This window comes from Lissotriton vulgaris, unplaced genomic scaffold, assembly GCF_964263255.1.
Source record: "Lissotriton vulgaris unplaced genomic scaffold, aLisVul1.2 SCAFFOLD_1043, whole genome shotgun sequence".
NCBI lineage: Eukaryota > Metazoa > Chordata > Amphibia > Caudata > Salamandridae > Lissotriton > Lissotriton vulgaris.
Genome location: NW_028252006.1, coordinates 452,173 through 466,105, shown reverse-complemented (window position 1 = coordinate 466,105; position 13,933 = coordinate 452,173). Strand labels below are relative to the sequence as shown.

General features: G+C 46.4%; 1 protein-coding gene across 1 annotated transcript in view; it reads right to left on the bottom strand.

The window, feature by feature from the left end:
- The window catches only part of LOC147662694 (uncharacterized), a gene marked incomplete at its 3' end in the record, with an annotated part of 662,849 nt that overhangs the window by 319,799 nt on the left and 329,117 nt on the right, over positions 1-13,933 (bottom strand). Inside the window, exon 15 of the mRNA XM_086950972.1 lies at positions 11,385-11,459. Coding sequence (XP_086807098.1) covers positions 11,385-11,459 — 75 coding nt within the window. The remainder of the gene's footprint in view (positions 1-11,384; positions 11,460-13,933) is intronic.

Genomic DNA, 13,933 nt, shown 5'->3' with positions numbered 1-13,933 from the left:
GCTACCATAGCCTGCACACACTCTCTACGACCAACTACTAACCTCCATTGAAACAACACTAAGCAGCTGGTGCTAGTGATTCAATGAGCTATTCATTGTCACTTACACCAAAAGGGGGCAATCCTAACTTACCACTGCGCTTTATCAGACAGCGTCTATGCAATATTACAAGTCTAGGCATGCTATACAATCGGGGTCACCTAATAGCAGAGATAGTTTCACCAAATACTTTTTGTTGAGACCTTTATAGAATAAATCAATTACTGCACTGGTCAAGGCTCTAGTGGCAAGCTCGAATGGCTGTTGAGACTTGGTTAAGTTGGAACTTCTGTTTCATCAGGGGGAAACAAACAAGGCTGTTACTAGAATCTATATGGCTTTAGTATGCAGTAAACCTTTATAGACCCCGTCGTGCGCCCAGGAGTGGAATGCAAACATGTACCTATATGTCCCTGAAAGCATGTGGATATTTAACCTGTCAGGGCAGCAAAGCAGCTTATATGTGTTCTGTATAAAGAAACAGCCTACAAAATAATGCTAAGATAGTAAATAACGCCAGTACGAAAAAAAGCTGTTTATGGCAGCCATGACAGTTGTTGGCGAGGCTACCATGTTCTTGTTACCTACCTAGATATGTGGTGGCCACATGAGACGGTTCAGAACTTCTAGACACAAGTTGTTCAACAATCAATCAATCAATCAAGACATTTGTAGAGCACGCTACTCATCCGTGAGGGTCTCAAGGCGCTAATGGGGTGAGGGAAGCAGCTACTGCTCGAACAGCCAGGTCTTGAGAAGTCTCCTGAAGGTCAGCAGGTCCTGGGCCTGCCGCAGGTGGGCGAGGAGGGCGTTCCACGTCTTGGTGGCGAGGTGGGACAATAATCTGCCGCCGGTGGTCGTTCGGCGGATGCGTGGACGGTGAGGAGGGCGAGCTCAGCGGAGCGAAGCTGGTGGTTCGGGGTGTAGAAGGACAGTCGTTCATTGAGGTATGCTGGTCCGATGTTGTGGAGTGCTTTGTGGGAGTGGGTGAGGAGCTTGAAGGTGATCCTCTTGTTGACTGGGAGCCAGTGCAGGTCTCTCAGGTGGGTGGTGATGTGGCTGTGGCCAGGGAGTCCGAGGATGAGCTGTGCGGAGTGTGGCTGTGGTTCCTGCGTAAATGGCATTGCCGTAGTCCAGCTTGGAAACAGAATTAACTTGCCGGGTCATAGAGAGTGTGGAGTCAAGAATGAACCCCAGGTTGCTTGCATGGTTGGTGGGTGTCGGGGCAGCTTCCAGCGTGGCCGGCCACCAGGAATTGTCCCATGCGGAGGGGGTGGATCCAAAGATGAGAACCTCTGTCTTGTCAGAGTTCCATTTCAGCCGGCTAGTCTTCATCCAGTCTGCGACGGGCTTCATTCCCTCGTGGAGGTTGGATTTAGCGGTGGCCGGGTCCTTGGTGAGTGAGAGGATCAGCTGGGTGTTGTCGGCGTACGAGATGATGTTGAGGTGGTGTGCTCGGAAGATGTTGGCGAGCGGTGCCATGTAGATGTTCTAAAAGAGTCGGGCTGAGGGATGATCCTTGGGGTACACTTCAGGTGATCGCGGTGGCTTTGGATCAGAAAGGAGGGAGGCGGACTCTCTGGGTTCTGCCGGTGAGGAAGGAGGTGATCTAGTCCAGGGTTTTGTCTCGGATCCCTAGGTCGCAGAGGCGTGTGCTCAGGGTGTGGTGGCAGATGGTGTTGAAGGTGGCTGAGTGGTCCAGGAGGATGAGGGCTGCGGTTTCGCCGTTTTCCAGGATGATCCTGATGTCGTCAGTGGCAGCGATGAGGGCGGTTTCAGTGCTGTGGTTGCTGCGGAATCCAGATTGGGAGTGGTACAGGACGTTGTTCTCCCCCAGAAAGCGGATCAGTTGTCTGTTGGCATTCTTCTCAACTTTTGCCGGGAACGGGAGCAGGGAGATGGGTCGGAAGTTCTTGAGGTCCTTTGGGTCCGCCTTGGATTTCTTGAGTAGGGCATTGATCTTGGCGTGTTTCCAGCTTTCCGGGAAGGTGGCGGTCTTGAAGGAGCTGTTGATGATCTTTCAGAGTTGGGGTGCGATGATAGAGCTTGCCATGTTGAAGATGTGGTGGGGGCAGGGGTCGGAAGGTGAGCCGGAGTAGATGGTGTTCATGATTTTGGTGGTGTCTTCGTCATTGACGAGGTTCCAGGAGAGCAGGAGGTCAGTGTGTTTGGTGGGTGTTGAGTCGGGGGTGTAGGCATCTGTTGTTGGCGTCTGTGTGTCGAAGCCGTTGTGGATGTCTGCAATCTTGCGGTGGAAGAAGGTCAACAGGGAGTCGCAGAGTTCTTGTAAGGGGGGGATGTCCCTGGAGCTGGGGGAGGCGAGTTCTTTCACGATGTTGAAGAGCTCTTTGGTGTTGTGTCTGTTGATGTCGATGCGTTCCTTGAAGGAGGTTCTTTTGGCGTTCGTGAGGACTGCGTGGTTGTCTGGTGTCTGCTTTTTGCGCCACTGCTTCTCGAGTCTTCGGTGGGTGTGCTTGGAGTTCTGGAGGTCGGCATTGAACCAGATGTTGGTGCGCCTGTTGCAGGGTTTCGTGATCAGAGTGAGGGTGTTGGCGCAGTCGTCGATCAATGGTCTGAAGTTGTGGGCTGCTGCGTTGGTCTGAGGGCTTGGTTGGAGGGTTTCAGGCGAGTGTGGTGATGAACTGGTCTTCAGTGACTTTTTTCTAGCTGCGGTGTGGGCTCCACAGATGAGTTCAAAGACCTCACTGGAACACAGCTACCTATAGAAATCCTGATGATACTATTAGGAGAAGTAGATAAGGACTTATTTCCACTTTTGGCCCACAGTGGGGAACTCATATCCCAACTGTTAATTGCAGACAGATTGACAGTGGGCAAGGATTGGAGGGAAACAGATGTCCAACATTAATACTATAGTTAGTCAAAATATGGACTCCCTACGCCATGGAGAAACTGAAGGCAATGGTGCGGGATAGGGTGAAACAACATGATTGAGCATGTACCCCCTTCCTTGCACATTATAAGAGGCAGAGACAAGGCTTGTGTTCCTCATCCCCCGTCCTTGCTGCATGCAGTAACAACCAAACTAGAGCACACTGCCTAGACGGAGGGAAACAAGCTCAGATTAACGAGAGTAAGGGTGAAAATGCCCATTGCACTTTTGTCGTAACCATTCTGATACAGCAGGAAATGGCCTAGGACCAAGAGTAAATATAGTTTTCTCTGCCTCATGCTCTGGCGGAGTGCTGGTTCAGCAGATGATTCCCCAGCCTTCCAATTTGCATGGGAAAGGAAGTCACACATCATGAGTGGGGTGGCTGAAGGGGCTCGACAAAGGGAGGTGAGGAGGGAAGCCTCTAATTCAATGAATTTATGTGTCAGGAGCTAGATACAACAGAAGCCCAGGCTACGGATCCAGGGAACTATGCTCTAGCAAGTTGAACAGATTCCTAGGGCTTGTGTGATGTGTGGTGGTCTGGGTTGGTGAAATAATATACCCACATGTCAGCTGTCCACAAAACAATGATCAGAATCAATATCCTCTTTCTTTCTGCTTTCGATATGCTACATACTTCTATGGCACCTACCCTTCCACGAGGAATATCTGACCATTCTCCAGTGAGTGATGATTACATTTGGAGCCCCAGAGAGGATAAAATACACAATGCCCATTGAGTTCAGAAGGAATTATTGTCATATTTCAAGCTTGATGAAAGCTTGTGACTTAACTGGGAATGATATGGGCTTCAAGGAAGGCCACCTTGCATGCACAGTCAGAGTCTACTTGAGGGAGAAAGAAAAGATCAGCAACCAGGCCACCTCTGACTTGGAAACTAGAGCACTTAAACTTGAAAAGAAAGGAATCTCTTATGAATCATGGTGAGTAATCGCAGCATCAATCAAGTGCAGACAGCCTCTGAGACAACTCTACCTTAACGAAGAGCTGGATCGCCTCTACCAGGCAGGTGTAAGAAATCTGGCAAATTACTCTACTGGCTGGCTATTACAAATGTGACCTCTAGGGTGATCCCGCATATCATAGCTTCCAGTGGCAATATAGCCAAGTCTGCTGCAAGATTGTGCTTACATTTGCAGATTCTATTTGATCCCTTTATGCATGCTGAGTCTAATCTACCCAGGAGCATTCCACACCACTCACTGATCTTCCACTGGCAGTTCTTGGGGCACAGGATAGAAAGCTGCTGGAACATGGTATTATAGTGGAAGAAATTAAGGAGGCCAAAAGCAGTATGTCCACAGCCAAGACTACCGGTCCAGCTGGTTTTCTGCAGAAATAATATATTTAATTTAAAATACTCATCACCCCCCTATCTACTAACTGGGTTTTAGGAGGCAGTGGTGAAGAGGGCTGTGCCACCTGGTCTAGACCCAACAATTACGGTAGTGCCTACTAACTGGAGCTATGCTCCTCTAACTGGCCAGTATCCCTCATAAACACTGAAACCAGGATTGTTTCAAAACTTTTAGCCAGCATTACATCTGTAGAGTACGGATGCTCTTTCACAAACACATGCTTCCCGGAAGCCTTGTGCTAATATGCTCCTAGACTTTAAAAAAGTATTCAACACAATTGAGTGATCCTTTCTTTTTTGGATGCTAATGCATACAATATTTGGACAGCATTACATATCCTATGTGAATGTACTGTAAACCCAGCCACAAGACCAAGTTAAAGTCAATGGCATCCAATCACCCCCAGGAACAAGACATACCCCGACTCCACTTCTCTTCAACCTGACGATATAACCACTGAAAACCTGGGTCAGGGGTGATGTCCACAAATGACGACTAGGAACAGGGTGGGTAACACAGAGGTTCGTATTGCACTCTATGTCAATGACATACTCATATATGTTGGCTGCTCCTAGACCTTGGGCTCCAGACTTGTCACAATGTTAGATCGATAAGGCCAGGCCAGTGGCTTGAAAGTGAACTGGACTAAGTCACATTGTGCCGATTACAGCTGACTCGGAGGCGATCAAATGGCAGTCCGGTATTTGCATTCGCACTTAGCTTTAAAAACCTTGCTATATATATTGTGTTGCTGCCTGACCTCACCATGAGCCTTAATTTATTCATGCTAATGGTTAAGACTTGGAGAGATCTTGAGAAGTGGTGAAAACTCCCACTAAATATTCTGGGGAGGACTGACCTCTTTAAGATCGTGGTACTATCAAGATTTCTAAACATCTTGCAAAATATCCCACTAATGATCCAAGGCTTGGTTTGCTGCCCTACGAGCCAGGATACAGTCCTTCTTATGGGCCTAACTGATTGCATATGAAAAATGTATACAATCAACATAGATAGGGGTAGGGTATGGAGGACGTTCAGCTTTACTATTGGGCCTCATTCATGCTGGTCCTAAATAACAGGCTATAAGAAGGGTTTACTCTGCTTTTCGATTTGAAACATCCATCCTTGGCAGTAACAATATTATTAGATTGTTTACAGTGAGTGGATACATGGCTATCTCCCAAAGTTAACCAAAGCAACAATCCTCTGTTGGCAAGCTGCACTGCGCTAGATTCAATAAGATAGGAAACCCACACCTAAAACCCCTTGCAGCAGAGTACCTGGCTACTGCACAGCGCCCGATTGTCAGTCTTTTAAAAGTGTGATCTTATTGGGATAGCTAAATTAGGAGACGTCTGGCAAAGTGCATACATGAAATCTTTTCAAAATCTTCAAATGGAATGCATCTCACACAAAACCCAATTCTTTATATATCTACAGTTCGGGCACGCACTGGCCTTCCACCAGGAATCTTTAACTGATCCACTAGAAGCTAAGTGAACCTTTAGGCAAATTGGGAAAAAGGGGGTCTCACAATTATAGAAATCCTCATTATTGGTGTACCTGACTCGTTTACATCCCTCAAGGGAAGTGGGAAGGATGGCTTGATCCCCTGGAGGAATCTGAGTGGACGGATGCAAAAATGACCTATATGAACGAGTGATTTTCTCTCATCTGAACCTCATACAGCTCAACTACCTACATACTATGTAATTCACTCACTGGACTTTATGGTATGCTGGTGCTAGTCGGCTTCCCTTACCTTTCTGCTGCCGGTGTGGCACCAGTGACAGCAACCCTTTGCATATGGTCAGGAGCAGCCCCATCATAGCCGAATACCGATGAAGGGTGCTCACCCTCCACCCTCTACGTAATAATACATAGACCAGTGGCCACTCTCCCAGACTTGCTTGTAAGTTAGCTTTGACGATCTGTGGAGTTAGAAGTGAGAGCACTCAAGTGGGAATTAGCAATGTAATTGCTAAAAGAGATCTTGCCCATCACTGGAACTCAACAAAAGTCTCTCATCTTGTAGAGTGGCCGTCTGCCAGGGACTACTGCACAGAAATGGAGAAGCCCATTTAGGAGGCCAGATGTTGTGCTCATAAGCATTGGACAATTTGGGGGAAACGGTGGGAATATTTTAGACTATTCAACGAATATGGACGGTACTGCTGTACAATGTCATTGTCAAATGCTCCTTAATACTATAACTATAATGTGACATTATTATATAGTGTGTCCCTTGCCAACCAGACAGTTGTAGAAGAGGGTAAAGTGTAGCTGAAAACTCAATAAAATCAGGTACACCTGAAAAAGACTCTCCAAACAGTTCCACCGGAGGACTCTCAACATTGTCGGTGGAGGTGAAATCAAATATATATTTGTTCATTTCATTGGTAACGTGGGTCGCATATATCTTGAGCCTCCACATGTACCTCAGTTAAAACTAGCTTGGAGTACACCTTCAGGAGAAGATCCTTACATCTATTGTGAGAAAAGGTTGAGTCCACATGCCCCAGGAGACAAATGATCCACAGTGTCTAATCCCCTGCCAATGGTCCACACCGCTTTCACCTAAACCATAATCAACACAAGAAAAGTTACCATTGTATTCTTCACCGACCCACTTAGAAAGATGGAGCCTCCACTGAAGGAAGGACCACCAGCCCTGGCCACCCATCTGCACGTGAATCTTCTCGCTCGCCAGACACTAACATTTCCTGCTGACTATATTCCAGAAGCAACTGAAGCAGGCTTAGAACTGCCTTCAGTACTACCAACATAAAGGGTCAGAAAGAACTAATGTCCACTTAAGCCGCAGATCTGTCACAAGCTGTGTGCATTAATTTGATTAGGACAGACAAGACCCAGTGCAGTGAGGCAGCTAAAGAAGAATCAAAAATGTCCATCAAATTCCATTTCTGCTCCTCCAATTCTCTTCATTCAGCGAGGAGCATAGCCAGCACCCCTCGAGTCTCTGCTAACCATTTAAACATGGATAAACCCTCCCAGACAAAAGCTAATTGAGAAGGGAACAACAGTGTCACCTAACAGTACAGCTCAGAGAGAAACAAGGAGCTTCCTGATAGAAACATGCCTCAAAGGCAACTAAGCAAAAAAAAAAACATTTGTCCGCTTGAGCGAAGAAGGATGAGGTGTGCATGATTTGGTCCTCAGCATCCAGAAGTAGTGCAAATCGAAGCTAGGGTCCTTCGCACATCAGCGATAGAACAGATGCACCTCTGCTGGCCTAAAAGCATGTGTAGGTCAGAGGGGGAGAAAAACACTGCTCTGTTACTTACAAACAGTGGAGGAACCACAGTCCAGCATGCAATGCACGAAGGCCAGGAAAACACCTAGAGCCTGAGCCCTCCAGAAAGGAAACCATTCAGGGAAGAGAAACTCCAGAGACCAGAAAAGAGTCACTGACCTCGACCTGCAGCAGCACAAAAAGAGGACTTCCTGCCTGCATGAGTCAGCAGTACGCGTGAGGACAGCAGCTAACTGGTCGACTACAGTTGTTTATTGATTGGTGGTTTTCTCCCATTTGCTCTTGGTGCTATTAATTTAACAAGGTAAATAAAGACCTCATAATGAATCTACAGGCTTGCCTTAAATGCTTGTGAAATGCAAAGGTTGAAACAATACCTTATTTCCGATCCTAATTCACAAATCGGCAAGAGTATGTTTTTTACAAGAGTGGAAGGCCTTAACTATACCTGTAAATGGTAGGGGTAATTTCGGGCCTGACATTACAGTGAATGACAGGTATGGGATTGGGAACTACAGGTGTCAACAAATTACGCCATGATGGGTTGGATCTTGAGAGTCCCTTAAAAAATGAGGAATTACCAGGGAAACCAACATTTCGGTATTTGATTTGCCAGAAATGTTTACTCCCGTATTAATGCTGCATTTTGGAACAGTGGGAATCACCGGGGTGAACTGTTGGGTCCAGGCTGATTCATTTCCAGTGCTACTCCTACCCAGATTTGCCTGATATTCAGGGGTGTAGGTCCATTGGTGCAGCCGGTGTATTTGCATCAGGATGCCTAAGGATGCTTTATAATTTCTCTATTTTACTCCCCCAACAGCAGTCATGGGTGCACTGAGACACCCCACTTATTTGCCTATGAACGAGCCCTCAAACCGAGATGTGCTTGCGGGTGGTGCACTGCAAGACTTGTGATGTGTGGTGTCCTCATTCTTGTGCCCAACACCACAACGGTCCCCATGTGCAAACAATGTATGCAATTGCACACACTTACAACATTGCTTATTTTTTAGCCCCGCCCCTGATCCTATGCTCTTTATGCTTGAGCATGGTCCAATTGGCCAAGGTGGGAGTTACTATTAGCTCATCTAAATGAGAAGGGAGCCGCCCAACATTAACTCTTTCATCCCAAAGATTATAAAAACTGCATAACGCAGACCGTATTGACGTATGTCACATCTTGAAAGTATCACAAATAAATACTGTTGTATTCATGCCCTTCCTTATATCCACTTGATATACAGAAGATAACTGAGTGGCCTGAGTTTTAAGCAACCTCTCTGTTTCCTAATGTATGTTTTATTGCATGGCAGTGTGTATTTGTGATCATAATATCATGCATTATGCAAATAATTACATGTTAACAAATTCATGAAACACTCTTTAAATGGGTATTTGTGTATGTGAAAATGTATTCACTGAGTTGCATTAACAGATAACAAGTTTGTGTGCAAGTGTGTGTGGTTTGCTACGAATACATACTTTTAATACATATATTTACACTATTTTATTCTACATAGTAAACAAAGTTGTTAGCATTGGCTGGTAAAAAGTCCCATTCTCTTTAAATGCGAGATATGTTGAATTGTGTCATCACTGCCTGTGAAATCCCTAGTCATGTCATCACGCATCCCAACGCTGATCAGTCCCTCACTGTTTCTTAGGTTTGGCCTAGAGGCAGCTTTAGTTGTCACACTAGTTTACGTGATCCAAGTTGATAAAAATCCATACTTATAGACATTTACAGAGCTTCTTTGGGTTAGCCCTCTTCTTCCTTTGCTCTCTTCATATGGCATTCGCATTATGCCTCTGTCCTTCACAATAGACATCACGGGGCATTGAGTCAACCCATTTGTGCCAGAGGCCCTCTTGCACTGTGAAACTCAGCCTTTTTCCTGATTACCTGCACATTCGCTTAGTAAGTGCACTTCAGTGCTGTAGCTGGTAGGCCAATATTTCTCTTTGCCATGTTTTCCCTCTCAAATCTGTAATTCTTTTGTTTTGTACTGTGTTTAAATTGTGTCTTCAGGTTGTAGTAATTAAATTCCAATGGTAATTGTAACTTGAGAAGAGGAGAGGAGATGAGAGGGGGTGGGGGAGTGACAGGGGTGGGGAATTGATGTGAGCTATTGTAAGGCAGTATATAAAGGGGAGGGAAGGGAGATGAGGTGAAGTATGGGAGGGGAAGGGAAAGGAAATTGATTACAGTGAGGGAAGTGGTAAATGGAATGTAGGAGCAGAAAAGTGTAGGGAAAGGAAACAAAGATAAGAGAAAGGAAAACTAAGGAATTGGAAGGTAAAAGGAGGAAATAAGAATGCAAGGACGGAGGAAGAGAGGTGAGGGATGGAAAGGGAAGAAAGCAAAGGAAAGGAAAGCAGACAAGATGTAGGAAAGGAGGGATGAAGACAGACGTGAATGCCATGGTACAGGAATACGATGAGAGACAAGGGAAAGGTGCTTGAAACGTGGAAGAAAGCAGAAAACAATCACTATTTGGTAGGTAAGTTGATATGAAAGTATAATTAACTGCTCCTAAAGAAATTAGACAATAAACACAGAGGTGAGATAGGAAACCTACAAACTAGTGATTTATCATAAAACTAATGCTTTTACAACTGGTGATAGAAAACAGTTCTGTAAACGAGGACAGCCTTTTAAGTGGAGTCTGAAAATTGGAGAAGAACTAAGGGGTCAATTAGGATGGCGGAAGGATCGCCACCGTCATGCAGGCGGTGGCGATCCGTCCGCCACCTATTTTTCCCCCGCCATATTACAATGGCGCGGGGACCGTGGCGGAGGGGAAGTCCGTCCGCCGCTTTTACGGAAAGGTCTAATATGGTGGGGGTGTCTATCAGACAACGCCAGCCATATTAGGATGGCCGGACGCAGATGCCTTTCCGTGGCGGCATTAGCATTAGTACCCCACTGCATTTGCATGCACAAAGCGGCAGGCACCGCGCGGTCCCTTACGCTTTGTGCATGCAAATGCAAAGCATGCATTTTTAACTTTGTGGCAGGTGCTGCTTAAAGCAGCACCCACCGCAATGTTAAATATACGGGATGTGACCGCCAGAGTGGCGGTCACATCCTAATAGCAATGGATGGAACAACGTTGCCCCTGCGGACGGCCCCTCCACCTCGGGGTGGCGGACGGACGCATGTCCGTCCGCCATCATAATCTACCTTTAAATCCAGAGGAAAGTTCAACAGAAGAATTTTCTGCTCAGAACATATGGTGGACAGAACTCCACTGGATGTGGCATTGCCTTAAGAAATCTAAGAATTTTCCATTACTAAGCCAAATTAAATCATACCCCAGGTATACTGTCCATGTAGGAATGTAATTGGGTAGAATTCATGTGCTTGGTGGTCCTTCAGTGCTCACACTTTGTAAGTTTGTATGCAAAGTTGCCTCATTGCACTACTAGCTACACATCTGTAAGGGCTGAATACTTAGACTTGCCTAGTGGCTTCAGATGTGTAACAAAATAACTTTAGTGGAGTTAAGGTTGAATTGATCAACCATTAGATTAGCTCAGTTGGTTGGAGACATCTCACAGCTCTGAATCCCAGTGAAGTGACTCAGTTTGACAACCTAGTGATAGTCACAAAACAAGAGTCGCTTAAGGGGTCCTGACAGTACGTCTTATCAGTACAAGAAAGAAACTGTGTTTGTAGCCGGATACAAAAAAGCAGTCTTTGTTGGTATTAGTACCACTTCATAAGTCTTCACACTGTGATTAATGTATTTTTACTTGCTTTTTGTAAAAATTAATTCTCTAAACTTACTTGTCCGTTAACGCATTCTTGAAGTCAGTGCCACCAATCAAATTTTTCCCAAAATCCATAATTGTTGATCCTTTTCTGTAAAACAGTTACACATATATCACATGGAAGATAATATTGGCATCATGTTAGTTGAAATTTTAAGCAAAATTTGAGATATGGTGAAGTTTAACACATATAGGACCAAATGTACAAAGCTATTTAGCATTTATTAATGCGCTGAATCGCTATTTAGGGCCATTAAGAAATGCTAAATAGCCTTTTGGCATGTAAAAAGGCCGTTGGGAATAGCAAAATGCGATTTCTACCAGATAGAAATCACATTTTGCGACACCCAAATAGGAAATCGCAAATAGGGATTTGCAATTTTCTATGCACATGTACAAAGCATTTCCTAAATGCAAATTAGGCATTTAGGAAATGCTATTACCGTCAACTCAAAGTCGATGGTAACCATGCGCAATTTAAAAAAAAGCACCCCAAAATGTTTAGGCACCTGTGTCATGGATAAGTAAGTATTGCCAGTACACGATATTGCGCATGTCAACATGTACAAATACTGAGCATTGGAAAGACTGTCAGGAGTGATCTGTCAGAATTCACTGTGTCATACTAACATAGAGATTCGTATCTTTGTTTTCCACATCAGCTAAATCAGTCACAAAGGAGTGTGTTGCAGTGTTGTTGGGAGATCGATTATCTTCGTCAGCCCGCTGTAAATAAGTCACAAGGGGAGCCCATATGTCATGTCAGTGGCGTTAACGAAACTTGAGGGCCCCCCTGCAAAGTAAATGGAGGGGGCCCCCTATTCTCCGCGTCAGTCAAGAGCTCTCAGGCCAGCGCCCCGCCATACTGCAGGGGCTCACCCTAGCCATAAAAAAATGTTTCTGGTTCCTCCACTGGTCCCATCCGCCCTTTCATCGGGCGATTTACATACATCAGTCAATACTGCTGCTACACCCTCCAGCAAAGTTACATAACACTGCCTCCGGGGCGGTGCTAGCCGAAGAACGAAATGGCCGAACATTGAGCGAGCTCCTCTGGGCGACGGCAATCATCATCCTCATCCTACACCGCGACAGCGGGTATCATACCACTGACGGAAAATAAGTATTGCCTGACATGTAACCAGCCATCGGTGTGACTTTGGAGCCCCACGGAACATCAATACGCTGAAAATCGTGGCCGCAAACTGCTGAGGCCTGCGAAGAGAAGATACAGCAGCCACACCGTCCCGGAGTGAGAGGTCACGCCGAGACAAGGTGCACTTCGACCGGATCGCGAAACTCCGCCCACCCGCTGGGAAGCCGAACATCACCTGGGAGACATCTGGAGCGGGACAATGAGACGAAGGTAGGACCGGTGCTGCTCCCGAGCCTCGTATTTGGCAGAGGCATAAAGCACTGGCACGCTCCAGAAAGCGGGGGAAGCGAGGAGCAGCCGCGAACGTTTTCGGCGCACGGCGGAGGTGGACGCGGCTGAAGGGGAATCACTCCGCAACAGCAACACGGCTAAATCGGGGATACCCTTGAAGCGCGACCCCCAAAGAAACAGGCAATCACGACCCAACGACGGACAGAAGCAAATACTGGCACCCAAGACATAGCAGGGACCCCCTGATAAGAAAGGCCCGGTGCCCTGATAAGAAGAGCTGTAGAGAGGACAACCCAAGGGTTCATACCACCAGGCCCATGATCGGACTCAAGCTGAAGTGGGTGGGCGGCTCTACAGAGCAGGAAAAGAGTGCGACACAGGCCCGAAAGGCTACTGAGGGGACAAATTCCGCAGCTGGGAGCAATAGCGGGGAGCTCATTTCACAAGTTGCTGACGATTTAGGCTCCGTGGCAGACAGGATTACTTGCGCCCACCATAAGGCCCCCGGATAATCCACACATGCTGACATACTGCGCATATCAAGGCCCACTGAAGCCCACGTACCAACTGAGCACGCCCAACTACCTGCGGTGGAGGAGCCAGAACTGGTAACTGCGCAAGGCAAACAACCGCCCTTGGGGAAACATGGGTAAGCCAGATAAGAACCAAACTAAAATAAACTTCGAGCAGTCCAAAAAAGCACCTGAGCAGGCGGGCGTAGAACACCAGACAGCCGCACCGCCTGCGCAGACGGCGGGAGGACTCACTGCGGACAACATACAATCAATGTTCCTCACGATTCAAACGGCCCTGACAAACATAGACGGGAAAATAGACAGCCTTATACATAGAGTGGATCGCATGTCTGAATGGCTCGACAGGCATACAGAGCGGATAGACATGGCAGAACGTAGGATATCTGACCTAGAAGACACAACTACCCAAGCTACAGCGAAACAATCTGTAGTAGACAAACAGCTGGCTGCGCTAACCGCCAAGACTAGAAAAAATGGTTAGGGGTTCTGCCCACCTCACCCTCCCGTACCTGAGCAGGAGACATCCAAGGATGAAAAAGTAGAGAGAAATGGTACTGAAGGGATCAATCCACTTTTAATTCTCAAACAAGAAACAATTAATTATCTTGTGATTAACAAATTAAATCAAGAAAAAATATCTAT